This window comes from Epinephelus fuscoguttatus, linkage group LG15 (genome assembly GCF_011397635.1).
Source record: "Epinephelus fuscoguttatus linkage group LG15, E.fuscoguttatus.final_Chr_v1".
NCBI classification, from domain to species: domain Eukaryota; kingdom Metazoa; phylum Chordata; class Actinopteri; order Perciformes; family Serranidae; genus Epinephelus; species Epinephelus fuscoguttatus.
Genome location: NC_064766.1, coordinates 37,198,330 through 37,226,123, shown reverse-complemented (window position 1 = coordinate 37,226,123; position 27,794 = coordinate 37,198,330). Strand labels below are relative to the sequence as shown.

The following is a 27,794-nucleotide window of genomic DNA, read 5'->3' as shown; positions in this document are numbered from 1 at the left end:
AATAAAATAGCATATCATCTAGGCCCCTTTCATACGATAAGGGAACTCAAAGCACCAGAAATTTGGTCAAAAACAGAAATTGGCTCTTTGATGTCAGAAGAAACAATCTGGACTTGGTGCCTTTGTGTGGTCCGGCTCCAGATGAACTCAATTTAGAGGGAAGGCTTTGGGATGACTTTGGAAAGCGATTACAAGATTCATAAATCACCTCGGCAAAGGTGTCACCATCTGACTCTTTTATGGGACTCTTGCTAACTCCGTCCAATAACAAGTTTCCCCTGTAGTTATGCCATCATAACAAATCATTGAAGCGATAGCGGCTAGCCAGGCTCCTAATTGTCTGTTAAGAATTCTCTGAGCTGTGTTCTTTTATTGAAGCATCTCTGTCTTGGAGAAGTGATAAGATGCCAATACGCTCCTCTATAAAAGTACTCTTTGGCAAAAGGCACAAACACTTTGCTTGGCCGTCAGGGTAGCTGTGAGGCTGTTATATCTGAAATCGCAGTTGACTTCAAGATTTTTGACTGTGTCTGCATGAATCCAGAAACCTCCATCAGAAGGAGGAATGCTCATAAATTGCCGGCAGAATAATTTTCTTTTACAGCATTTTTTTTCTCTTTTATTTGAAAGGGCATATAAGCACAAGTAAAAGTCTGATATTTTTCTTTGGTTAAAATTTTCACAACACTCATCTTAATATTTAAATCATTCAAGGTATAAAGGACTATAAATGAAGCACATTTTCCAGTGTTGATTAGCTGTGAATTTTACTATGTAGGTGACTGATAATTTAACATTGTAATATAAAAAATAAAGATTTTATGCCAAGTTTTAGACATAAATTAGACATACTAAACCCCCTTTGTTCCCTCCCCCCCACTCCTAAAATATATCTCAGCCATTATTCTAATGTCCAGCTGGTATTTAGGCACACAGGGCGTCTGATGGCTCCCTGGCCACCTCACAAAAAAGACAAAAAAAGAAAAGTTGTTTATCTAAATACTCTCTGAACAGAAGTTGATTTTAATCTCTGAGCAGAGCTTAATTTACTCACCACGAATTCCATTTGCATCTCAATGAAAAATGGCAAAAGCAATCGCCTGCTTTCTGCACACAATTCTACCTGCTTTCCACAGAATAGGTGTGAGCACAAGCAGGTACGCTCCTGCCAGCTCACCTTTTGCTTCATCTACAGTTTATGTTTGGCATGCTTCTCTGCACACCTCAAACGTCCCATAGGGTAAATATAAATTATGATCAGTTCGCTCTATCCTCAGACATTCATTACAAGGAAATATGAAAGTAAAAAGGTGCTATCTCCTTGCCGTTTGCTCTTTATTATACATAAACAGAAAACACTTAGCATGTAAAATTAATGTGAAAATTATTCCCGGGGTAAACTATAAACACAGAAGTTACCCCGCACATTTACCCTTTTTTTCTCCTTCCCCTAGATCAGAGTGTAATTGCCAGTAATCAGGTCTGTTTGCTGCTGATAAAACCACTCTGAATGCGAGGAACCCTCTTTGTGTGATGACTCAATTATGCCAGAAGTGGCTCATCAAACCTGGCCCATCAGCTGCTTTAATAAATAAGGAGGAAAACTTGCTGCAGGCGCATTATAATTCCATTCATTCCATAATTAAATCCATTCCAGTTTTAACCCTTCACTCAGTGTGCTTCTGGAAGAGGAAACAAAAACAAGGAGAGAGGGAGAGAGAAAGAGAAGGGGGGGTTGATACACACCAGACAGTGACCTTGCACAGAGCACCCATCCGTTCCCTATAATTCAAAATGATACTGTTGAAGAAAGGTTAAGAGAAAAAGGCTCGTGGAGAAAAGGATGGGAATCAGTTAAGACGTGGCTCCTGTTTTTTATGTATGCATTGTTTCCACACACAGCCTTAGACAGTAATTATATTAAAGGAGTAATCTAATCATAACAGTTGGTTGGTTGAGTGTGCAGCACTGACATTTTGAAATCTTATTTTGTGTAATCTCATTTGCCTCTATCATCTCGCCTGTACCCCCCACCCCACCCCCTATCTAAAGGAAATGTAAATAATGTAATTAATTTTATGGTCTCCAGAATCTTACTTTGCGACTCCGGGCCTGCTTTATTGGTTTCAAGATGAGGTATCAGCACAGTACCACTGAGTTTTTTTTAAACTCACATCACAATAATGTCTGTGTTAATTACATGAGAGCGTCCCAAGTGCGCGGATAAGCTGGGAACAAGGGGACACAAAGACTCAAGGTCAGTGATGAATATCCACAGCAGCTGCACGGCATTAATAAGGCATTATATGAAAATAATAATAATAGCATCACTTACAACAAAATGTGAGAGTGTGGTTAGAGTAATGTCAGGAGCGCCGGGGTGTTTTACAGATATTTCCTCACCACCATCTCAGCTTGGATCCAGCCTTTCTGATAATGGTGCGAGGCAATGGTTATTCATGATTGCTGGACTGGGAAGGTCCCTCTCTTTTTCTACCCCCAGTCGCAGCCCATTCTCTCCTCTGTGGTGGGAATGCTAGCAGATGGGGTTAGGGGGGAATGGGCTGGGCTCAAGGACAGCTAGCAGCCAGATTAACACATAGAAAATCTCATAGACCCTCAGCATCAGGCTGCCTCCTTTCCCCCTGAGAAATCTGCCCTAGACGCAGAGAAACAGTCCTCTGAGAAGCATTATTTGTGTTGGACTTGAGGAGGGGTGGGGGGTGCATAAATATGATTCAGCAGATGACGAACCAGCTCAAATAGTAGTGAGTCTTTTTTCATATGCTAATGAAACTGAGTGAATAACCCTCCCTCGCTCCCCCCACCTCCTCTTTTTTCCCCCAGTTTTGTTTTTCCGGGGAAGCGCTCTGTGAGCTATAATTAAGAAGATGTTTTTTTTTTTTTCAAAGCTAACAGAAATAAATAATTCCATAATAAGATCTGTGAAGTGAAGAGGCTTAATGTACTCATTGTGTTCATCCTTGTTTTCCCTCTTGGATGTTTTGTATTAATTAGAAGCAAGCAATTTGATCTCTGTCAAGCAATCAATTTGCATCGTGTTTCTTATTCCATGTGAGGTATTAATGTGCTCTTTCCACCTTTTTTCCTGACTGCATGTTCACATCCATGTCTCCAGATTAGGAAAATGCAACGATAGAAACCCCCAAAAAGACAAACCAATGATTTTAAGATACACTAAAAAAAAAAAAGTTGTAGATTTTTAAACACATGTATCTGGTGTTTTTTTTGTCTGTTATAGATAATGAATTACACGATCACCTCCTGAGAGATAACAAGTGTGAAAGCATTAACCGGGGTGGACAGTGCGGATCCGGCATCTTTTCCTACAGAGCGCTCGGAAAACTACAATCAAAGGTAAACAATCGGACACAGACGGAGCTTAAACGCTGCACACAAAGTGAGAATGACTTCTGTTAGGGACACAAAGTCTCTAAATGGTTGTGTAACAGTGTTTTGGATAAGTAGCATGCTAAGTGGTGGAGTGTCACTGCACCTTTGACCACAGTGATCACAAACTGAGCTTGTTTTTTTTTTTTTTTGTTTTTTTTTATACTTATGCAGAGCTGTGGGTGGCAGCCACATAATATACTCTTTTAGAAGGCATTGCTGAGTCTGCGTTTTCTAGCATGTTGGTTGATACTCAGGTCGTCTCGGCTGGATCTGTAGCTCATGGAACTTTCTTTGAAATCATAATAAAGAGTTTGGAGAGATTTGCTACGAGGTTTTGAGGTTTAGACTGTAGCTTTGTTTTAACTATGAATACCAATGAGTGGAAACCATTGGAAAATACATTAAACACACAGTAAAATAGAATATACGCAGGTTTCTGGGGGGCACAGGAGACATGTACCCTTCAATATTCACGAAACTAAACACATCGTACACCATAAACTGATGCAGAAAGACACAAATATGTAGATAAAAAGTGTTTGATGCGCAATTTTTTTTTGGCGGAGGACCCCAACATCCACCATTTCACACGTGCCCCCCTCCAGAGTTGAAACCTACGCCCTTGAGATACAAGATCTTGTGTTTTGGAGGCAGTGATGTAGAGTGAAAATGTTCTGTACTGCTATCAACCCATGAACAACAGCCCCAGTTGTGTCTTTACAACATTTTACAAGAGTTGTTGGCAACTACGCAGAATTTAGTGCCAGAGAAGACGTACAGAAGTCACAGGAAATCTAGATGGGAACACGCATTGTTTGAACACTTAAATAATTTCAGGTGAGAGAATTACTTAAAGAAAAGAAAAAGAAAAAAGTATTGTTGTATGTATGTTGAATGTATTTTTAATTTCCACTAGCAACACTGTACTATGACTTCCCTATTTAGCATTTCCTGGTGGTACATGCATATTTGATATATTACCATTATCATGTAGCTGTATGCAGACAGAAGGACGTTATAAGTGTTTATTAATGTGTGTGGTATAACTTCTATAAATTATTATTACACCTGAATATTGTCACTGTTATCTGTTGGTCGACCAGTTTCCGCTTCTGGGTGTCCACAGAAGGAGCTATATTTGTTGGCAAAAGGCATTAACACACACTTTTCCCACTGTTCCCTTTCATATATCCAGGATCTTTATTTCATAATACCGCACTCTGTATAGAAAAAGAATGATACATTGACCAAAAGAAGTGCCGCACAATAATAATGAAAAGGTAAATTATTTAAAGCCCTCGGCCAGATTGTGTAGGGAATGTCAAATAAAAGCTCTCATTTGACCCTGAATGCATCTATTTGTTCTGCTTTTGTAAACACTCTGCGTCACATGTTTGTCCATGTTGTTGCCATGCCAGGACTACCTGTTAGTACACCAGAGCATCTACGGAGGCCTTCCTTGTTCTCTTGTTACTTGTCACTTCCTGTTATGTGAATTAGAAATACAGTAGCCTCTGCTTTGTCCGAATCTGCTTGTAGCTTTTTTCATAATTATGTCAGAAAGGCACAAGTGACGCACTTTAAAGGCAGCGTGAACAAAGGAAAGGTCACAGTCTGCTCGTCAGTCTTATATAATATGTGAAACTGGATATGCAGCTTGCGGTGAAATAATATGTTGAGGTATAGTTGGACGTATAGCGCAACATAATTGTGTTTCATTGGTTGGACAGGCACCATAAACCACTCATTATTTGGTGTTTTTTTATGGCATTATTCTTAATGAATTCAGAGAAATAAAAAGACACATAAAAGAAAAAACAGTCTGTGTTGTAAATGTAACAAGTTTAATGATAAAATACTGTTTTTAAAACATTTGCATGAGAAGGGCACTTCTAAAATGTCAAATAAAAAAACCACCGTGGTAATAAACGCGTGTGAGTCAGTGGTGATATTTCGGTACACTGATAACATCATTTGAACTTTGATTAATGTCCATGTTACAATCTCAGGTTGCAGCATGTAAGAGCAGCATTTTGCCTCCAAAACAACAAATTTACACAAAATGTTGAAGCATGTCTGTGTGGAAAAGTGTTACAAACTAATGAGGTACATTCGTTTTTACAGAATGTAATCTATAGTGTTTGGGAGTTGTTTGTCTCAATAGGCTGTAGTAATCAAAAGTAATGAACCTATTATGAGCAGGACCTCTGAGGGCCCGGCGTGGCATTAAGAGTGTGGCACATAAAAGGTTTATTAAAGGAAATTAAGGTCCATCACTGCCACACCTGCTCCCCTATTATAAATGTATGACAGGTCAGTGCCTTCAATCACAACAGCAAACGAGAGAGAGGAGTCATGTTTCCCATTACCAGGGAAAAGTAACAGCATATCCTATGACTCACAGATTTCACTGGCCTGTGACCACTATACGCCACCATCAGCCTGGAATAATTATGTTTAATAGGTTTTATTTGGGACCCACAAGCAACAGCCAGCGAGAGTGGATGGATTTTAGCAACTATTTTTGTCTAAACACACACAGCGAGGTGCTGTCCGTACTTTAATGTCATTATTTAGTGTCATTACATTTTTACTCACCTTTGAAACTTTCCCCCCCCCTGAACATTATACTTTATGTGTTTGCATATTACTGATGTTTTAGGAGCTCTTTGTGATGTTGCACGCAAATTGATTTTAAGGCTCTCTGGCTGACAAAAAAAATCTCCAATGATCTACGAAGCCTTTTCCCATTTCTAATAAAAACGATAAATACATTTAAATCTGTGCGTTCACCGGCTCATGTGTACATTGCGTGTTGTGTTTGCAGATGGATTCTGAAGGTGAGGAGCAAACCCTGAAAACATGTAACAGTAGCACAGGTGAGTGCAGCTCTCAGTTCTAGTTTGCTTTTAACTAAACACACATGCATGCACGCTCACACACACATACTCCACTTATCGCCATGGGTTAGGGGTATCAGTTCAACAATCCAACTTTATAACTGTCAATTTTATGTATTATCTTACCGGTCTGAAGAGCACTGCACTGCCATTTCATTATTCAGAGGGGAATAACTTCATTAAATTGTGAACACTGGCTCAAATTAGTTAAGGAGTGTGTATATATTGTGTGATTGAAAACCTCTAGACTGGATATGTCATTATGCAAGTGTTCAGGGCCTCTGAGGCCCGCCTGCTCACGCTGGAGCTATTACTACATCTGGGGAAATTCATGAAAAGTGTTATTATTGGTTGTGCTTCATGGGAGTAGGGGTAGAACTTGTGAATGAGATTTACGCCGGGCCCCTGGGAAAATTGATTTACCCTTTTAGATCATGTTGTCAACGTTGTCAAAGGATGAGCTACCGTTGGTCTCCCGGAGAATGAGCAGACTGAATGAAAAGCTTTTCAGATCAATGACGAGACCACTTCTCCATCCTTGTGCTGATTATACCCCATGGCATTATAAAAGAGAATAAAATCTATGGCTAAAGGCTGCGTAACGCAGTATTAGCCCAGGTGGTATCATCCCTAAATCATTATCCACAAAACAAATATTTGCAGAACATTGTAAAATATTTCATTAGCAATAGCCCAAAAGTCGTGAGTCGGCTTGAACCTTTGATGGAGAATATGTCGACAGATGCTGTGCTACTGTAGTGGAAATGTAAACACCACGTTTTATCTGTTCTTTTTTGGCCTTTATTCCACAGGGCTGGCCGACTGCATCACCGAGACTCACAGGTGAAATTTTATCATGTGAATTTACTAATTTACTTAAAAAAAAAAAAAAAAAAAGGAAACATTTCAGATTATTGATGTTATTCATTAGAGGGGTTTTAACTCCATAAAAGAAAACCTCCAATTTTAATAGCTGGACCCTTGAAATGAGCCAACTGAGGCCTCTGTTGACCCTGCTGTGCCTTTTGTCCGTTCCCCTCTTCCCTCCAGCCCATATGGGTCCATGGCGAGGAAGAGGAGTGCTCAGGAAGGGGTGCAGGGCGCCCCCGTCAACAAGAGAAAGTCCCTGCTGATGAAGCCCCGCCACTACAGCCCCAGCGAGGCATGTGAAGAGGAGAGCGAGGACCTGGCACCGCCACAGGACAAAGAAGAGCTGAGGAACATTGACACTCCAGCAGGTAAACAGATGTCCTGTTGTTTTGTCTGTTTTGATGAACAATTGACGCTGAATTTTAAAATCCCATCTGTTGCATTCATATTTCCCTCCCTCTGCCATCAGCCAGCAGCCGCAGTCATTGTGCAGTGGAAGTGAAAGACTACACTGCTGGGTCCACATTAGTTGTGTCTCACGTCCACAAATTGAAGTTTTGACAGCTGATCTGCCATGATATTTTTGGCGTGGCTTTACCCTCTTTTGATGAGGCCAGATTTCAGACCCCTCATCTGTCCTTTTTCAATAGCCAGTCCAAAACCCATTGAATCCATAGAATGAAACACTGAATGGGGGAGTGCACCAGTTCACTTTGATTTAAATTAAACTTCCTCCATTCTTTTGAACTGAATTAATATTGAAGTCGCCTATTGTGAGAGACAAATGAGGCGTCAACACTGCCTGGCGTATGTTCTGATGTTTCACTGTTTTTATTTCCTACCAAACCATAAAAACATTTTCATCAACAACAGTTAAAAATTGTTTACTTTCACTTATGCCACTGTCCTTTTCAGGAGCGAAAATGTTTTCTTTTTTCCTAATGAATTGAATTTTGTGCATTTTGGCAACAATGCTCGTGGTGTACATGTGCATTCTCGCCCACTATAATCTGCACTGATTTGGTATATTTTTAACGATGTAACTAAGCAACAAACGTAATTGTCCCTTTCAAAAGCTTTTGTTAGGCCCTCTAACACAGTCTAATACATAATTAGGCATAATGTCTACAGCTCATTATAGTACACATGTGTGTAGTTAAATGGACCAGGAGAGTAGCTCACTGAATTGTGTGGATTCATTGGAAATGGAATTTATTTGTTTCCTGTGTTCATATTACATTACAATTATCTAAGTAATTCACTGTGCATCGTCAGTTTTTCCTTTTGTTGTTGTGTATTCCTTTTCTTTTTATCATCCAGTGTTGATTGACTGCCGTATATTTTCCTTAGTTGAACCTGATATTCAGTGGACGAGCTTTAAAACAAAACAAAATGCTGCCAGAATGAATAAAAAAAAAAAGTCTGAAGAGTGTCAAATGAACATGGATATTGATAAACAATTTCAGAACATATTTTGCTGTTATTGTCAGATTCGGGGGCTATTTTCTGTGGGAAAAAAAAAAACAAAAATTGGAAAAGTGGACTGGAGGCAGTAAGAATTTTTTGCTGTGGGAAGCTGGTCATATCTGCATTTTAACAAAAAGGGAGAAAAATAAGCCTCTCGTTTGGTCGAGCCACACTGCGTTCAACTCCAGCCAACTGCAGCCCTGCTGCAGAGTGCTGGTAATGGCTATTCTGGAGTACAAACTGTTCACCTGTTCCAACACACAAACCACCGGAGGGATCCAAGTTTTTTTCCTCCATCTCTTTCCTTTTTTCACTGCACTTCTGTGTCCCTGTGTTTGTATGTGTGTGTGAGTGTGTATACGTCTTTGTGCTTGTCTGACTGTATGCGGCTGTGTCAGGCCGTGGAGTCCATCTGGATGAAAAACAAAACCCTTGTTGCTCGCCTCATAAATGTAAATACGTGTAACTGGCTTTAATTTCTCATTCAACAGGGTTTGTCTTTAGACACCTCTTTTATATTTCACAGCAGGGAACTAACTGATAGTGAAACACTGTAATGTTGCAAAAACGTGACTGCACTTGTACAAAATCACATATTCACAAAAAACAGTTTGTCTCTTTATTAGCGCCACATGTTTTATGTTAAAGCTCTTTTGGTGAGGATTAAGTTTTTGTGCCGCTCCCATTAATAGTAATGCCTGTATCTGTATCATCCTCAACACTGTGTGATCTGATTCTCACAATCCATCTCTATCTATCTATCTTCTATCAAATATCTGATGTCTGGCCACTTAAGAGGATCTGGGCCCACAGTCCAGCCTACTCAAAGTAAAAACCCTCGCAGCCCAAAGAGCCTTAATGGAGCATAAGTTTGAATGGTTTTGGAGGATCAAGAGAGATTTTGTTGAATCAATCCAGATGATAGCTTTCCATTGTTAATCACTGACCATGACTTAATATAATCAGTGGTGTTAATAAAATGTTGTTTCAGATGCACTTAGGATAACCCTCTTTGTCCGTTCCACTGATCAGACTCTCACTGCGTTTAAGGCTTCCCACAATCTTGTGGCTTTCTGTGCATGTGACCGGGACTCCTGGATTTATGCTAAAAGATAGACGCCAAAAGGTCACTGCAAATTAAATTATAGAGAGCACTTGGCAAAATAAGCGAGAGAAAAGGGATAGCATGAAATGAGTGAAATGCATGTTATTAATCGACACTAATGATGCTACATGTGTCGTGTACATGTATGTATGATATCTTATTACATCTGTGAGGATTTTAAAAATCAAAAGCTGGGAATTAGAGTCATCAAAAGAGTCATCTTCCTAAATAAATCCATGACAGTATTAGAGAAGCTCTTCTAACTTTGATGAGCCATTAAAATCCATGATCGAACAATCCTTTCCTGCAGCATCTTGCATTTTAAAAGTCTATTACGAGTTATATACTCTATGTTTACACTAAGCAAGACTAGTTACTGTTTAAAAACACAGAGCTTATAATAGAAAGAAAACTGTTTGAAACATTGCAAAGCACTGTTTTATGCACACTGATAAAGTTAAATTAATTCTTAATACCTTGACATTTCTGATTTTTATTTAATCTCTAAGCTGTTTTTCAACCACTGTTTTTTCATAACCATTTTTTTTAAAGAAACTGCAGGTGAACTAAAGATACAAGCTCTTATCAAATTTAATCCAAACACTTGTATTTTTCAGTAATTTTTTTGGTTCATGTTCACTGAACAAGCCATTCATTTCTGTGGGCACTGTTAGCTGTTGTGCTTTTATCACTTTTTTGTAACCAAAAATTGTCAGTTTTTTGACTGAGGTGTATGGTTGGCTTCTCCTAAACCATGTCCTGCCACACAGACAGCAGCAGCTAACAGAGATTTCTCTCTTTTATCTGCATGTTTGTGGTTTCCTCCATCTGTGTTTTCAGGAATCCTCTTCACTTTTCCTCGTTCACATCTCAATTATGTGTTTTTAAATCAGTTTTGTGTGTGTGTGTGTGTGTGTGTGTGCAGATGACAACATGCTGCTGCTTAGTTTGCACTTAAAAATACACATAATTAATTAATGATGTTCACTGTCCACCGCACAGTAAATCCCTCCGTAATCTTGTCCTAAATCTTTGTTGGGTTGTTGCTCCAATTGGAGACAGAGAGGAAGAAGAAAACAATTTTGTTTCTCATCTCCAGGTTTCATGTTCAACTAGCAGACAGCAGGGTCGTGTATATGTTGTCTAAAACATACTTGAGGAATTGCTTGGAAATCTTGCAACCTTATGATTATTATTTCTATTGCAGCATGTGTTCTTCTAAATCCTCTAAAAAACATGTTTTTCTCAAGATATTATTTGTAGAAAAGTAACACAAAATCCAAAACCTTTAAAAGGATTTGGAGAAGATTATCGAGGACATAACAATTCTTATCCCGCATGTGACTGAGGGGTCATAAAAGAACATGTTTGGTCTGTTAAGTCTTGAAAACACATAAAATAATAAGTGTTTTCTTGTTGTTTTAGATGGAAACTTAAGTGCAATCAATGGAGTTGCCTACAAAAATGGCTGCCACGATGCAGCAGCAAAGTCTAGTGATTCTCTCGGATGGTCAGAAGTGACATCCGATGGCTCTCCGCAGTGTGAGCCGGACACATCCGAACCTCTCATGGATGAAGATGAAGAGGAGCTCCTTAACAATGAAAGAGAAGACCAAAGTCAAGACAGGATGAGTGGTACGTCATCGCCACAGAGTCCATATGAAGACATGAGGGAGGCCGAGTGGGAGCCTCTGTCTCTGTCCGCCAAGGTGAACGGCTCCAACTGCAGCCCCTCCGGAGCCTCTGAAGACCTTTCAGGCAGGAACGGCATTGTGAAAGAAGAGCCTCAGTCAGAGTTAGGTGGTCCGATGGGTAGGGCGAGTATTTTTCAAGCTGAGGCTCTGAGATACAGGCCGCTCCCCACGGAGGAGGACAGTGAAGGGGAAGCAGAGGCGGAGAGGCCACCTCAGCTGGACGGCTGGGCTCTGGGCCTCCACGAAAGAGGCCTGGACATGGGCCGAGGGAGGGTGAACTTCAGCCTGTTGGAGCAGGCCATAGCTCTGCAGACAGAGCAAAGACAGGTCCTGCACCATGCCTACAGGGAGATGGACCGGTTCCTCATGGAGCAGATGACCAACGACAGAAGGCACCATAGGATGATGGAGATGGACAGTAGACTAAACTATCACGGAGGAAAAGGTAACAAAATGGAGGGAAAAGACCTGTGATGTAAAATGATTTAAAGACTAGAGGAAGTGAAAACCTTAATAAATATCATCCAATCTAGTCTTACTCCCAACTTGTCAAATACTGACGCTGGTCAGTGACCCTCAGCGTCAGATACCGATGCACAGAGGCAACCTTTTAGCGCCTGTATGAGACGCATGGGGCAGCAACATTTTTTGATGCTCTCAGCAACTGCCATAGTACAAAGAGCGAGACAGTCGGCATAGGATGGAAGGGAGGGGAGGTGGACTCCAGACCAAAAGCCAAATGACTTATTTTAAGTACAGCTTGTGTACTAGTATATACTCATTGTCAAACCATGCTGTTTTTTTCCTAAACCTAATTACGTGCTTTTAATGCTTAACCCAAGGAAGTAAATGTAAAACCACAGTTATGTACCTACGTTCTAAATTTATTTTCAAAAGACACTGTATGCATTTAATAAGGAAAAACTGCATTTCCTGTGAAAATGGGAGTTTATTTTGAAAAGACACAATGCATGTATGGAGCGTAAATTGACACGCCAACACTGGAGGTGTGTCTAGAGTGTCATAGTTTGACTTTAAGGGCCACTGATCAAGCGCCCTCATTTGACGAGAATGTGTTGTATCGTCATCTTTAAGATGCGTTTTTATGCATCTTTGGCACGTCTGTGTCACTATTTCCGTCCAAGCACACCTCCGTCTTAAACGCTTCAACAATGCTTGCGGCATATCGCCAGGCAGACAATGGCGAGCAGCCAAGAAAAAGACAATGAGGATACTTACTGATGTCGTCTCATATCAATCGCAGGTTCCTGAACTGCATCAAAATCATATCGTCGCACACTTTATGATATCACTAAATATCACATTGCTGTCCAAAGCATCACCATAATATCGTATCGTGATGAAACTTGTGATGTACACCCCCAGTACAGACAAGCAGTCTTAAGAATCAAAAGTGATCTTTTTTGGGAACGATCACTTTTCACGTATGTACCTTCATCCAGCGCAAATCAGATAGACCACTTGTGATTTGGATGATTGGGCGCTTTGAAAAACATTAAAAGGAATAAAAGAAGCATACGCACGGGAGGGGGGAAATCAGAGGGAGGAAATCCTCTTAAGTATTAAAAACATTTTGGCAACAAGTGAAGTAATAAATAAACAGACTAAAATAAAGAAGAACAAAATTTTCTGATGGAATTGCTACTACTCAGAATATTGGATTTTGATAGGAATCAACTGGATATTTAACCATGACCATAAGTCTTAAATCCTCCTAAAGTACCTCTCATGTTTCCCTCTGATTCTTCAAATGACTGCAGCTAAATGTGTAATCCTAGATGTAATCTTTCGATGGATGGGCATTAAGAAGTGAATGTTGAACTGCAGCCTTAACTAAAATGACAGATTAAAAGATGCATTTTGTGAAAAAAAAAAAGTATTTAGCTTTGCATGATATTTCAATCTGTTGACCTATGTACAATATATTCTCACGAAAGTGCATTATGTGTGTTTCACTTCTCCATTTCTTGACAGAGCACAAAGACAGAAAGGCTTCAGTACGTTAGGGGAGTGGTTGTATTATTTTGATTTATTGTGATATCTTGTTTTACTGTGTCCGCAGATTCTCCACGCACAGATAAAAAGGACATAAAGTGTCCAACTCCTGGCTGCGATGGCACTGGTCATGTGACCGGCCTGTACCCACATCACAGGAGTTTGTCTGGGTGTCCTCATAAAGTCCGAGTTCCTCCAGAGAGTAAGTCACACAGGCAGTTCTGTGTATACATGCTGTATAATGGATGATTTATACTTATAAAAACTGCCATTTGTAGGATTTATAATCAGTCGGCGTAATTGAAATCCTCTTAAACCCAAAGACAAGAAAGACCTGCTTATACATTTAGTTCAATTCAAAGATGTGCATGAAACTTTTCAAATAAATTTAAAGGATTTTTTCTCTCTCTCTTTCTCTTAATGTGCTGTAATGTGTGAATATTGAATCCCCCTCCCCCCCCACATTGGCGATTGTTAAGTCATTTCAATATAACTCAACAAACATTCGACATTAAACAGTAATGTTACAAAAGGAACAGAAAAAGTAATTAACTTTTTCAAAAAAGCGCGTGCTCTTAGACTGGAGGCAGTATTTGCAAATCAAAGGGCTAGCTAACGCAGCATTCAAAAATAAATAGACAACTCCAACAAACTAATTGGAGAATATGTACAGAAAAGAAGTTTCTAAGGATACAGAGCGGACCTTTAACGACGCGTTTGTTTTGAAGAATATAATCAGCTGTCTTGTTACGCTCCTCTTTGCACTAAGCTATTTACATTTCAGGCACATTACAGCATTCCTCACAATGAGAGAGCCTTTTGCTTCTTTTTCTCCAGCGTCTGTCTCTGTAGGATCTTTGCTCTATAGGCACTAATGTACCAACCAGTTACATAAATCCCCATTTAATGTATTTTTTTATTTCCAGAAGGCTCAGTAGATATATATATATATATATATATATATATGTAGCATCTTATAATCTTTCAGCTTGATTATGTCTTAAATTATTTTGGACTCTGTCTGAGCTTATCTCCTCTCTGTGTCCTCGTCCCCTCAGTCCTGGCCATGCATGAGAACGTCCTCAAGTGCCCTACACCCGGGTGCACAGGAAGAGGCCATGTCAACAGCAACCGTAGCACCCACCGGAGGTACGACCACAGCAAAAAGCCATTAGAAATCTGCACCCTGTTCATAGATGGGTTACAGTATTAGACTAATGTATTTGTTTTCCTCCCTTTCCAGCCTCTCAGGCTGCCCCATCGCTGCTGCAGTGAAAGTCTCCAAACCTCAGGACGAGAGCCTGAAATGCAGACAAACACCTGACCGCTCACCGAGGTACAGCACACTGCCAGATAACGCTGTGGATTTTCACTGCTATCAATGTGGTCACATGTGCAGGACAATAATTACAACAAGCACCCAGAAATCATAATCAGCTCTGGAGTGGACTGAAGTTGTAAAAGCGTAACTGAGGTTATGCAAAAAAGTGATAAACACTATTATTGTTGAGGGAGGTGTGGGATATTTTTATTCACTGATCCCAGCAGAACGCACAGTCTATTTCGAGCTTTCCAAGCAGACATAAGCAATGGTTGCTGGTCCTGTGAGTTCCTCTCTATTAGAGATGATAAAAGAGCAGAACTCTTTGTTCCCTGTGGATATATCATGGGCAGGATGCCCACTCCTACTATATTAATTAGTCTGGCAACCTGGCTGTGGATCTACAACACACATCAGATCCCAGACTCTATGTGTACAAAAGCACTGGCATCCCTGAATGGTTCAAAACAACGTCTATACTTAACCGCTTAATATGAGCTTGTTGGGCACTTGTTATTTCACGAGGTTTGCACAATAAAATGAAGCCTTTTTCCCAATTTGTTCTCCTTGCAGAGCCATCGGCTTGATAAAGAAGTTCGAGATGAACCAGCTGAACTACAGGCTCTCTCATCCAGTAGCAGCCTTGCAAACGAGCCTCACAAAAGACATGGACAAGTACAGCAGAATCCGCTTTGATTACGCCAGCTTTGATGCACAGGTCTTCGGCAAACAGCCTCTGATGGGGACCAACCAGGACCAGGAAATGTCACATTTCCCCGATTGTAAGTTTCGTTCATTTTACAAATACGTTCTTTGTGTGTTAACATGGTATTAAAGGTGAATACATTTTTTTTTGTGTCACGTTTTAGGTGTAGAGCCTTTGTTTTGGCCACAAATAAATATTATTCCACAAATCTACATGCAAACATTTTAACATTTTTAGGACTGCATGAATCTTTTTGTGTCAGTGCCTGTTATTAAACCAACAAATATCAACCTCCACCTTGCTTTCTATGTTCTATCAAGTTTGGATAGTAACACCTGGTGTCTCAGTAACTATATTATCCGCTAATTATTTGTCTTTTAGCACCTCAGCAGTATCCTGGCTTCCTTGGTGCTCCAGGTGGCCGCTTGCCCACCTCTGGTCAACACAGCCCGCCGAGTCAATTCAGAAAAGAAGACGGTCTCCAAGCGGCAGCAGCGACAGCCGCCATCCTTAACCTCTCCACTCGCTACCGGAAGAACATGGAGGCTGTCGCCGGCCGGCCCTTGGCAACCTCCACAAAGGTAATCAAATTAGACCACTTGGAAAGGTATTTAATGTGGTCATTTTAAAGGAACTCTGATTTGTGTATAAAAAGGGAAGACATCAAAAGACAGAATTTGGCAAAGGGAGCTTGGCGCTCTGGTGGCAGAAAAACAAGGAGGTTTCCTCTCCATAAAGCTTTAATGTACACAAATGAAAATTTGTGTAATCACATCAAAAGAAGAAATACAATCAGCCTTCTTTCCCAATTACAACTACTCGTCTATTTTTTTAATAAAACATGTGGTACTGTATTTTGTTTCGACATCAGCTGGCATGTAAAAACCCTGAACTGTTGTCTGAAACTGCATCTTGCCCGCTGCAGATGGCAGAGGATATTTTGCTTAGTTATATGATCCAGGATAGGCTGTGTGTCTACACCAGACAGCATTTAAAAGCATTTTAATGGATTAAGCCAATCAGCTAAAGGAGTTAACATCTGAAAAGTTTAATTCACACAAAATCCAAACTCTTCTTGGAAATGTGTGCAGATCCAAAATCTCTTCTGCTGTCGTTTTATCTCCAACGTGCCATTGTGTTCGGCTTTTTCCAAACTTCATGATTAATATTGATCACATTCTGTGGGTTACATACGTGCACACTGTACTGTAGATGATTCAAGGTTTCCACACCTACACAGCACAGATCCTTGTCTCCCAGCTTGTTGAGCTGAGAATGTGGCCCCGTACCAGGTACCAGCCCACTGAATGAATAAAACAGTGTTAGCAAGTTAATCATCTGTTCTCATTTACAGCTTAGTTGTCTTGGAGAGACGTACAAAATAAAGAACAGCTTTCAAGTCTGAAAAAAAGGGGCCATATTTAGAGTGTTATATGTCGTCGGATGCTTTAACTTATCTGCATATGTATATTATGTGTCGAGATATCGCACACAAAAAGCACCACATAGCTGGCCTTTGAAGTGTGAATACAAGCCGATTCTACTTATTTAAAAATGTGAGACGCTTAAATGACATCATTGGGAAAAAGCAGAAAAATAAATAAATAAATCCTGACTTTTACTTTTTAGTTGCAGCTAAAAACAACATTAAAATCTGAATAAAATCATGAAAGTCTTGCTCATGCTTTACACTGGTGTTATTTTGAATAGGTGCACACGTCGACGAATGGCTGGATAATTTAAGTGGACAGCCACGTCCAGTGCTCATGTAAATTATCCCCTTTAATTAATTTTAAAAGCTCCCTTTTGTTTAAAAAAAAAATAATGATGTATAGGGTTTAATGAAACATATGCGTTGAATAATTGGTTTCGTTTATGGAAAAAGGATTTCAGCATTTAATGAGGTAAAACTTTTAATACCATAAAACAGCCATAAGTCATCATGCTATTGCGTTTCAGCACAAAAACGACAAACACATCTGTCAGTGGGGAAACTTATGCCACATTAAGCTTTTTAATTTTTGCTATAATAATGATGACCTAAAACCAGCAACCCCCCCTCCCCTCCCCCCAGCTGCCATCATGGTTGTGTGTCCTAGAAAACAGATGACACAGCTGTCACTGAAAAACCACACACCAGTGATTATTTTTTTGTGTTCAGCAGAATTAACGCTGGCTTAGTTTGGTACTTTGTCTGGTGTGAGATAACCACTGTATGTATTATTTAAATATGTTTGTTTGCTCTGCGTTTCAAGTCATTTTTTTCATGTTTACAGAGAAATGTTGTTGGGTTCAAGTTTACCATATCGCTGCTGTCATATTAATAAGACATCATACTGTTTTATTTACACTGTAATTAGAAAATAAGGTCTATTTATATCCCCTGATTCATTTATTTTCATATGTTAGCATGCCCTGCACTGATACGTGAGGCATACTTTGTTTATTGTACCCATCGACGACATGCTGTAACGTCTGAATCCATTAAATGTTGCCTCTAGGACATGCTCATAGAGGTGGATGAAAATGGCACCTTGGACTTGAGTATGAAGAAGTGCAAGGAAAATGTAAAAGCCCTGACAAAGACACCTTTGGACGACCCGCTGTCCCCTTCTGAGTCCAGCGCGGCCAAAGGCGGGAGCGTGCTCATCAGCCCCGCCTTCTACCAGCCGCTGTGTGAGAGAGACAGCTGGGAGAGCCCCGTCCCTGTCAACTTCAGCAAAGCACACGCTTTACAGGACGCAGAGGTAAAAAAACAAACAAAAAGAAACACACAACAACTGACACTTTGATTGTAATCTAAAAATGTAAGATATGTATAACGTGCAGATACAGCAGTGAGACTGAGCAGCACAGTAACAGACTGTCAGCAACAGACTGACAGTTAAAAACTAAAGATGGAGATTATTATAGTTTCCCTGGTAAGCTGGAGTTTATAAACACTGAGCCTACAACTGATTTCTCATTTTCTATTTACTCAGTTGAGCTGTGCAAATACATCTTCTCTAAGTATCCTCTAAAACAAACGTTCATTCATTCATTGATTCATTATCCGTAACCGCTTATCCTATTCAGGGTCGCGGGGTGGCTGGAGCCTATCCCAGCTGACAATGGGCGAGAGGCGTGGCACACCCTGTACAGGTCGCCAGACTATCACAGGGCTGACACAAAGAGACAGACAACCATTCACGCTCACATTCACACCTACGTGCAATTTAGAGTCACCAATTAACCTAACCTGCATGTCTCTGGACTGTGGGAGGAAGCCGAGGGACCCGAAGAAAACCCACGCTGACACGGGGAGAACATGCGCGCTCAACACAGAAGGGCCCTGGCCAGAAACTACTTATTAAAATAACTATTTTAGAGCTCTCTCTCTCTATTGTCCCTATCATTGTTACCACATTAGGATTTTATTTGAATTTATAAGCACAACAACTCAAAGGAGCAACATAGCACAAAACACTTGAAAGCATTATTAAAAGCAGTCAATTCAAAGGTGGCCCTATATGAATATAACAACCACAATACATGGAAACATACAAATCGACAGAAACAAACAAGTTACAAATAAACCTGCTACTCCGCCCTGCATCTCCACGTCCATTCCTCCCTCAAAAGCAAACCGACAAACTCACAAAGCTGCCTTAACTTTTGTTTTTAAAATGGCCTTTGTTTAATATGAAGATTACATACCTGTTTTACTGTGCATTACTGTTGACAAGGACAAAGGTTTTATGTCAGTACTGGGGGGACATATATGAAACGGGAGATCTGGGGATCCTCCGCCAGTAAATTTTGAGAATCAGACATTTAATTTTCCTGTATTTTGGTGAATTTTCCACATCGTTTCTGCATCAATTTATCGTGTAAACGTCTTTAATTTGGTCAAAATAGATAAATAAATAAATGGTCTTTCAAGTTTTTAGGGAGGGGACAAATAAACATGTTTCTAAATATTGAGAGGCCCATGTCCCTTGCATCCCCCCCCACACCACCACCAAAGAAAATCTACAGCTTTGACTTACTTTTACCATTTCATTTCCAAACATGAATGTCTTCATGCTGTTTCAAAGCTTAAATACTTAGTTCTCTATTTATTTCTTTACTTTATTGCCCAAAAAGTTGTCAACTTTTGTCCAGAAACAGTCCAAGTGGTCAAATTCAGCCCCAGAATTACTTCAAGTAAAAAAAATGTAGTCTAAAAAAATGGCTAGTGCAAAATATTAAATCAGCTTATGTTGCCAGAATCCCCTAATTTTAAATTTTGTGACATTTTCCAAGTAGGGCTGGACGATATGGAGAAAATCAAATATCATGATAATTTTTGACGAAATACCTTGATGCCAATATTGCGACGATACTGTAGGGTTATTGGTGCTTTCACAAAATATATGCATAATAAGAACACAACCATTATTTTGTAGATATAATAACCAGTCTCATAAGTTCAGAAAATGACATCACCTTACTGTGACGCAGCCTTTAACACCAGAAGACAAATGAATGATGCACGATATCCAAATCTACGACTATATCCAGGCTCAATATCAATATATTGTGCAACTAAATTTCCAAGGCACAGCAGCTTCTCCAGTCAGATCTTTAAATCTATAAAACATATTAATATCACACTGAGTTCTGGTCTCTATGTGTCATTCAAGTACCTGGATGGATCTTTCCTTTATTACACATGTGGCATTCATTTGTAGTTGAGGGGTAACCACATTTGACCTGCTTTTAGAAACCATACACAACATCTGGTGACTGCACAATCTTGTCTGTATAAAAAAAAAAAAGGAGATCCATACGTCATGGCTTTCCCTCATAAATACTACGTGGATTAAGTATGACTTTAAATGGATGTATGGTTTACTACAGTATAAGTATCCTTAAGCATAATCGCACTTTAACCCCTCAGGGCTTGTGTTTTAAGAGTATTATATAGTGCTTTTCATTAATTATTCACTTTTAGGTCATAGCAGCTCAGGTCAGGTTTGATGTTTCGGACAGTAAAGGCCACGTTTTCACTTTTTTTTTGTCTTCGCCAGGAGGATTACGATCACGCCTCCTTGGAGGACCAACACTACCAAGGAGACGGCAGCATGATGAGCCCCAAAGCCAAGCTGCTATTACGAGACGCAAAGAAAGAGCTTCTGAGGTGCGTTATGTTAAAGAATGAGGTGACTGTGTGTGATGTGAGCATCGCTGTTAGCTGGCAGATGATCGGTATTAACGACAAAGCATACCTTTGTTTGAACAGGATGGTTTGATGTAAGTGAGTCAAAACTAGGGATGGGACGATATACGATTTTATCGCATATCGCAATAAAAAAAACACAGTAAGCTGATTGTGTATCAAAAAAATCATTTTGTGATTATTTGACTGACATTGTGACTGTAGTATGAGTCAAAGTTTTAATGCAATGGAAAATTTGCATTTCATTTTCACTAAAAAAAAAAAAAAAAAAAGGTGATGTGATTTTTGCTGGGGTCTGAACCAAGCATTTAGATTATGACTTGTAGGCCGGAGCATCTCTGTAGCACCACAATGCTTCATTTTACCTTTATATAAAAAACCGTAGCAATTATTGCGATTTCGATAATGTCTCGATTTATTGTGCAGCCCTTTTGAGATAATCGTAAATATCATGTCCAGCAGCACTCACATAAACTGCTGGGTAACAAACATTTAAAAAGAGACTCTACAAAAACAGGCTGCATATGCACTAAGCTCAAAAAACACAATCAAGATGCTATGTTGTTATATTTCATATCAAATAATATGATCCCATTTTAAATAGTAAGATTGTTTTCTACTATAAAAAGATGTCCCGTGTGTGATGCAATAAAAATATGTTTTTCTTAATAAAATGTAAGGTAAAGTGACTCCTGTATGTTTTAGTGCCATTTTTAGTGTAAAGCATATTTCGATGATTATCGCGATAATACTGTGAATCGCGATTCTCTAGACCTGAATAATCGTGACATTAAATTTTCATATTGTCCCATGCCTAGTCAAAACGCACTGAAACTCCCTGTGTTACACATCATTGTAACTGGTATGTCTGCAGGTTCATGTGGAGCAGAAATGTATCTATTTGAAAGTGAGTTTCCTCCCTGTACATCCTGTACAAGCTTTGACTCTTGTAGTTAGCGTGCATGCTCTGCTGGGTCTCCTCTTGAGAATCACGCCGCGACAAAAAGTAGGATCCTCTATAGTTCCGCAGCACAGCAACCCCCCCTCCTCAGTGACATTCAGAGACATTATTAAAAACTGAATGTTGAGCAGTATATTAATAATAATTCTTCTACTAAACTTCCCGCTGTACTAACTCCATTTTTTCTAGTTAATGCCCGTGAAAAGGTGCAAAAGAAAGATTCAGTTCAAGCTGTGGGAACCAGAGTAATCTGTGTATTAAACACTTTGTGTTCTCCTGCAGCTGTCCGACCCCAGGCTGTGACGGCAGTGGCCATGTGACGGGGAATTATGCATCACATCGGAGGTACTGTAAATAATTACGCTCTCATTAACACCGGCTAACAGATATAAAGACAAGAGAAACAGTGCTGATTGTTTAATCGCGTTGAAACAGTTGAATCGTAGCTCGTAGAGTTTGATTTTAAATGTCATTTTTTTAAAACACGGTGACACGTAAAAAGCTTTCTCATGAAGAGGAGGTGGAATTGTGTTTTCAAATGATTTTGTATAAATATGCTTTGAGACATTGTATTAAGATTATTTAATTCAGCTGTGATCAAAGAGTGCATTAAAGTGACTGTTAGCTCTTTATCCTCTCCAGTGTGTCTGGATGTCCCCTGGCTGACAAGACACTCAAATCACTGATGGCAGCCAACTCTCAGGAACTAAAGTATGTGTTTTCAGAACTGTTATTGTTACTAAAGGATTTTGCACATTAAACTAGGCAGCTTGTTTTTCTGCCTCAGTTTAGGTCAATGCTTCTCCTTTTCTTTCCCTTCTACTACACATTATGCATGATTTCTATGTACTCCACATGAAGTTGTTTGGTATTTGTACTACCTTTCTGCATATTAGCATGAATGCAGCGCTCTGCTCGCAGTCTTTGCTGTAAAAAGCACCTGGTCTCTGTGTCTCTCAACCTGCAGGTGCCCAACACCTGGTTGTGATGGATCTGGACATGTGACTGGGAACTATGCTTCGCACAGAAGGTAGCAGAGAAAAATCATCGCAACTGAGCATGAAATACATTTGTCAGATGCATGACATTCAAACAGATGGTGAAAGTCTCACTTTATGCTGCAAACATGCTGCACTTTTTGAATTCTTGTTTTTATTGATTTATTTGGCTGCCAACTTCTCCAGTGATTAAACATTTATTTATGTAGATTTATAGATTTGCTTGTGCAAATTCAAACTCAGCAGACCCTCCTTGCTGCCTGTAACAATTGAGCTTTTATTTTTACTCTTAAATAGATTTCCTCCATGTTAACCCATACTGTCGCCAATCATTTTTAGCTTGTCAGGATGTCCACGTGCCAGAAAGGGAGGTTTGAAGCTCACACCAAACAAGGATGACAAAGATGAGCAAGAGCTTAAGTAAGAGATTTTTTTTTTCTCATCCCATGCTGTCATGTTTTTTTTTGTTTCAAAAATAAAACAAGAAAACATTGTGATAATGCGTCATGCTTTTGTGCCCGGGGCATTATACCTGGAGGCCATTAAGTTAAACAAAGAAAATAATACTTCTCTTGTCGTAACATTAGTGAATTATTTTCTGAGGATTAGCAGCGTGTTTTTGTGGGATTTTTTTTTTATCTTTTCCTATTTTCTGAATGGGATATCTGGCTTATTATTCTTCACTGAGTGCTTTCTTTATAATTATAGTATATTAAGAAAATGTCCGCTCTGATGGCATTGCACTCATTTGCAGCTTAATCATTGTCTGTGAAAGTGTTATTGGAAAAAAGAATAATGTAATTGATTTGCAGTTTAAATCCAAAGTCAGATATATGAGCCCTTGTTTACTTATACATCTGGACACAGATTTTTTCTTTTTAATTACTAATGCAAGGGCATGAGCTTAGGAATTAGACTGGAATAGATCTCATACACATTAAGAGAGAAAGGGAGAGAAAGGGGGAGGGTAGCAAATGTCCCTAGATTATTGTAAATAGTGGGCCATATGGCATGCCTCCATTGTCCTGGTGCCTTGCATCAAGCTACCTACCTGTAGTAGATGTAAGTAATGGGGCTGGTGTTGTTTTGTCCTCTAAGTGCTGCTGCTGCTGCTGTCGAGTAACAAAATGCTGAAACAGGCTTTTTGCAGCAGCACTCTACAGCATGTGTGCCATTTGTATCATCTCAGGTGACCTTTCACCTTTATCAATAAGGGAAGGGGTGAGCCACCTCCAAATTACATTCTTTCGCATGAGGGGATACATGACAATTATCTGTAATTCATGTCACTCCATTACTGACCTGCAGAAAACAGGCCCTGAAAATGCAACTCTTAATGATATTCAGCGTGACTTGTGCTTATGTTTTCAAGCACAAACATCAGCAACCTCCAAACGTATGCGGCGAACACACAGAGCGCTCGCTCAAACTCAAGTTTCACTGGATTAGTAACTTGTAGTTAATGCGATTATTTTTAGTTTTGGCGACTTCAATTTTAATCAGCATTTGGCTGGATTAATCAACTTAATGGTTAACAAATCTTCCGGTCTAGTTATTGAAAGAGAGGTTTTTTTTTTGTTGTTGTTTTTTAATGATGTTGTTATTTTATGTCTTTCTCTGTGGCACAGAAATGTTATTAAACGCAAGTTAGTTCCATTTTTCCTTGTGTGAGTCAGCTGTGTTTACAACATGTACGACTGTCTGTGTGTTTCTCTGGTAGGTGTCCAGTAATGGGATGTGACGGACAGGGCCATATATCGGGAAAATACACATCCCATCGCAGCGCAGGCAGTTGTCCGCTCGCTGCCAAAAGACAGAAGGAGTCGTCCATCAATGGGCTGCCCTTTGCCTGGAAGACCAATAAACAGGAACTGCCCCATTGTCCCTTGCCTGGCTGCAATGGCCTTGGACATGCCAATAATGTGTTTGCCACTCACAGAAGGTGAGGTCGCCTGTCCTCCATTTTATCTCTAAACAATACTGCTGGTCGACATGTTGCATTCTTTACTCGTGTCCACAAACTCTACTGATGCTAAAGTTCTGTCCCAAAAATTGTCATTCACGACCTGCTGAACTAGCTTGTCGGGTTGCCCACTGAACGCACAGAGCATCAAGAAAAAGCACTCGGAAGACGAGATGATGACCATCAAACTGAAAGCCAGCAGTGGTAAGCTACTCTGACATGCTGTGTGGTATGAAATCAGCATTTTGCAGTCATATGCATCTTGGCATGGACAGCATCAGTATTTTCAGCTTGAACATGATAAATTAGATTATATGCTTCAACTCAGGTGTTGAAAACAAAGAAGATATTCAACATTTGGATCATGAAATTAAGGAACTGAATGAATCCAACATGAAAATAGAAGCAGATATGATGCAACTTCAAACCCAGGTAAATATCTACTCCGACAAGTTTATCTTTTAGAGGACAAAAAGGTCTGAGATCTCTGCTCGCTCAATTTGACGAAATTCCTTTCCTTGTACACGAAAGCAGATCTCGTCTATGGAATGTAACCTGAGGACAATTGAAGAGGAGAACAAGATGATCGAACAGCACAACGACAGCCTTCTGAAGGAGCTCGCTCGCCTTAGCCAAGCTCTCATTAACAGTCTAACAGACATTCAGCTGCCTCAAATGGTACAGTAAGCCTTGACCACAGACTGCACTACAACTCATTATATCTAACCTGTCCTGGAAGAAATCTCATTTTCTATGAATTGTCATTTTCTGCTGTGCTGTTTTCACTAATAGTCAAACATGTTTTTGTTGCAGGGACCCATCAGTGAGCATAATTTTGAAGCCTATGTGAACACATTAACTGATATGTACAACAACTCGGAGCATGAATACTCTCCAGAGTGCAAGGCCCTCTTGGATAATATCAAACAGGCTATTAAGGGCATCCATGTTTAAGCTGTAGAGCTACCAAGAGGTTTCTTTGACTTGGGATAATGGCACTAGATAGCTCTATTTTACTGAAGAGTGCTGGCTTGGCTGCATGTGTAAGACAAGGCTTTTGGAAATGTGTTTGGCATTTCCCGGTAAATACACTGCACTGAGAAAATTACCAGCCAGATTTGTAATGCTTTTACTGTTTCTGCATTCACTTGATATGTTTATCCTGGTGAGATTTTTACCCCTCTTGCACTTAATTATTTTGTATGGTTTGCTTGATTTTAATCTGTATGTGTTCATGTCATTCTTATATTATCGCTATTTATTATTCTATTTGTTCATCAGTGTATTTATTTCCTCGATTTTTATTTATTTCTTGAATTGTAAATGCTTAATATTTGAGAAAATCTGTTTGACTTTCTGCACATTGTAAATTTACATAGAAGCACATTCCAGTTTCATGGCATACTTTCGCCATCTAGTGTTGAAAAACTTATATTATTATTATTATTATTATTATTATGATTATTAAACCATGAGTTGGATCTCTCTTCAAAGTAAAAACCTACCAAAACGACTAAGCATCGATATTTTTAAGCATTGCTTTTGCTTTCTTTATTGGAAACTGAATGTATGGCAAGACAAAGTGAACACTGAGATCAAAAAAAAAAAAAAAAAAAGATGCAATGCACCTGTACTGTACCTTTTCCTTCTTAACCAATAACAGCTGAATGCAACCGGGAGGTGACACTGAGCAAAAAAATGCAACATCATTCAGTGAACTGAATGTCACATTCTGCTTTGCATAGCGTGCCACAAGAAGAGTGCAACACAAATCAAAAATCCACTTTGTCAAGATGTCTTTTTTTTAAATATAGATATTAAACTGCCTTCTGTGCACACACTCTGGAGTGTGCATATAGTATGTGCCTAAATGTATATGAATCCATAAAAGTATACGAGTACTATGTTTTGTGGTAGGACAGTATTATGTGGATGGTGTCTAATTTATTATACAGTACAATTATTTTCATAGGAGGTTCCTGATGACTGTTTCAATACCGTTGTCTCAGTAGCTGTGATCTCAGAGTCAGGTTTTGAAATATCACGACTGAGATTGAAAAGTCTGGTGATTATTTTAACTTTTGCTAGCATGGAGAGGAGGAAAAAGGAAGAAGGGAATTTAAAAAAAAACACACACACACAACAGCATCTATTCCTGTTTTATCTTAAACTGCTTTCAAGCCTTAACATTTCAACCAGTCTTACAGTTTGAATATTCTTGTAACGCTTGGGGCAGATTTGAATAGTAGCTATTTCAAAACCGAGCTGACTACCACGACAACTCGCATTTCGGTTTCAATCATTAAATGCAACAGGAAAAAAAAGAAGACAAAAAAAAAAGAAAAGAAAACATAGACAAATGGTAGTTGTTGGCTAATCAGTTGTTTGTTTGCATCAATTGCACTTTTGTATTATTAATTATTTTGTATTTTTAGTTCACCACACTGCCCTTGACTTCAATGAAAAGCGGGGAATGGGATGCAGTAGTCGCATCACCGTGCTACACAGCACATGTCTCAATTTTAAGTTAAGCCCACAAGAAAAATAATTCATTTGAGCAATACATTTTTCATTTCTGCAAAAATAAAGTCAAAGACATGTAGCCTAGGACATTTCCAAGAAGAAAAAATATAAAAGCAAAAGAGCCAAATTAAAGAAAAATGAGACCCTATTTTATCCAAATACTCAATATGTTTTAAAGAATTTTAATCTTTCAGAAAATTTGAATCAAATTCTTTAAACCTAACAATCCTTTATTTATAATTTCTTATATTTAATTCCTATACCACACATTGTTTGCTCAGGAAGTTTTGTGAATAATATTTATTTTTTCCCTGTTAGTATTTGATGTTTTGTAATGTGAAATGCTTTTTTGTGGAACGATATTAGTATGATATGAAATTGTATTGTATTTTCTTTTCTTTTACATTAAAATGTAATGCTTTTTTTCAGTTGGAGTAGTTTGTAAATTGAAACTTCCTATTACTTTTACTATTTCATAATAAACAGATATGCGCTGTGTTGTACAGTTTGTGTATGGTAGAAATAAACTTTTCAAATGGTGGTGTGGTTTCTCAAAGCTTCTCAAGTCCACCGTCAGTCAGACGTAGGTAGACCCAGTTACCTCTGAGGCACCAGGGAGGCATCCTGTTTCCTTAGGCATTAGCATCACCTTGTGG

At 39.2% G+C, this 27,794-nt stretch overlaps 1 protein-coding gene across 6 annotated transcripts in view; it reads left to right on the top strand.

Moving 5' to 3' along the window:
* The window catches only part of st18 (ST18 C2H2C-type zinc finger transcription factor), a 45,064-nt gene extending 17,497 nt beyond the window's left edge, over positions 1-27,567 (top strand). For 4 of the 6 annotated variants that reach the window (XM_049598922.1, XM_049598927.1, XM_049598925.1 and 1 more), the window contains 21 exons: positions 3,263-3,378; positions 6,242-6,293; positions 7,127-7,157; positions 7,365-7,552; positions 11,182-11,895; positions 13,534-13,668; positions 14,525-14,615; positions 14,710-14,802; positions 15,361-15,569; positions 15,875-16,074; positions 17,995-18,240; positions 20,545-20,654; positions 21,937-21,999; positions 22,297-22,365; positions 22,622-22,684; positions 22,992-23,072; positions 24,373-24,594; positions 24,731-24,819; positions 24,944-25,047; positions 25,147-25,293; positions 25,429-27,567. In XM_049598922.1, the coding sequence (XP_049454879.1) occupies positions 3,263-3,378; positions 6,242-6,293; positions 7,127-7,157; positions 7,365-7,552; positions 11,182-11,895; positions 13,534-13,668; positions 14,525-14,615; positions 14,710-14,802; positions 15,361-15,569; positions 15,875-16,074; positions 17,995-18,240; positions 20,545-20,654; positions 21,937-21,999; positions 22,297-22,365; positions 22,622-22,684; positions 22,992-23,072; positions 24,373-24,594; positions 24,731-24,819; positions 24,944-25,047; positions 25,147-25,293; positions 25,429-25,569 (3,164 nt within the window). In that variant the 3' untranslated portion in view covers positions 25,570-27,567. The remainder of the gene's footprint in view (positions 1-3,262; positions 3,379-6,241; positions 6,294-7,126; positions 7,158-7,364; positions 7,553-11,181; positions 11,896-13,533; positions 13,669-14,524; positions 14,616-14,709; positions 14,803-15,360; positions 15,570-15,874; positions 16,075-17,994; positions 18,241-20,544; positions 20,655-21,936; positions 22,000-22,296; positions 22,366-22,621; positions 22,685-22,991; positions 23,073-24,372; positions 24,595-24,730; positions 24,820-24,943; positions 25,048-25,146; positions 25,294-25,428) is intronic. The other 2 variants (XM_049598924.1, XM_049598923.1) reach the window with 2 other exon arrangements.
* The last annotated feature ends 227 nt before the right edge of the window (positions 27,568-27,794 follow it).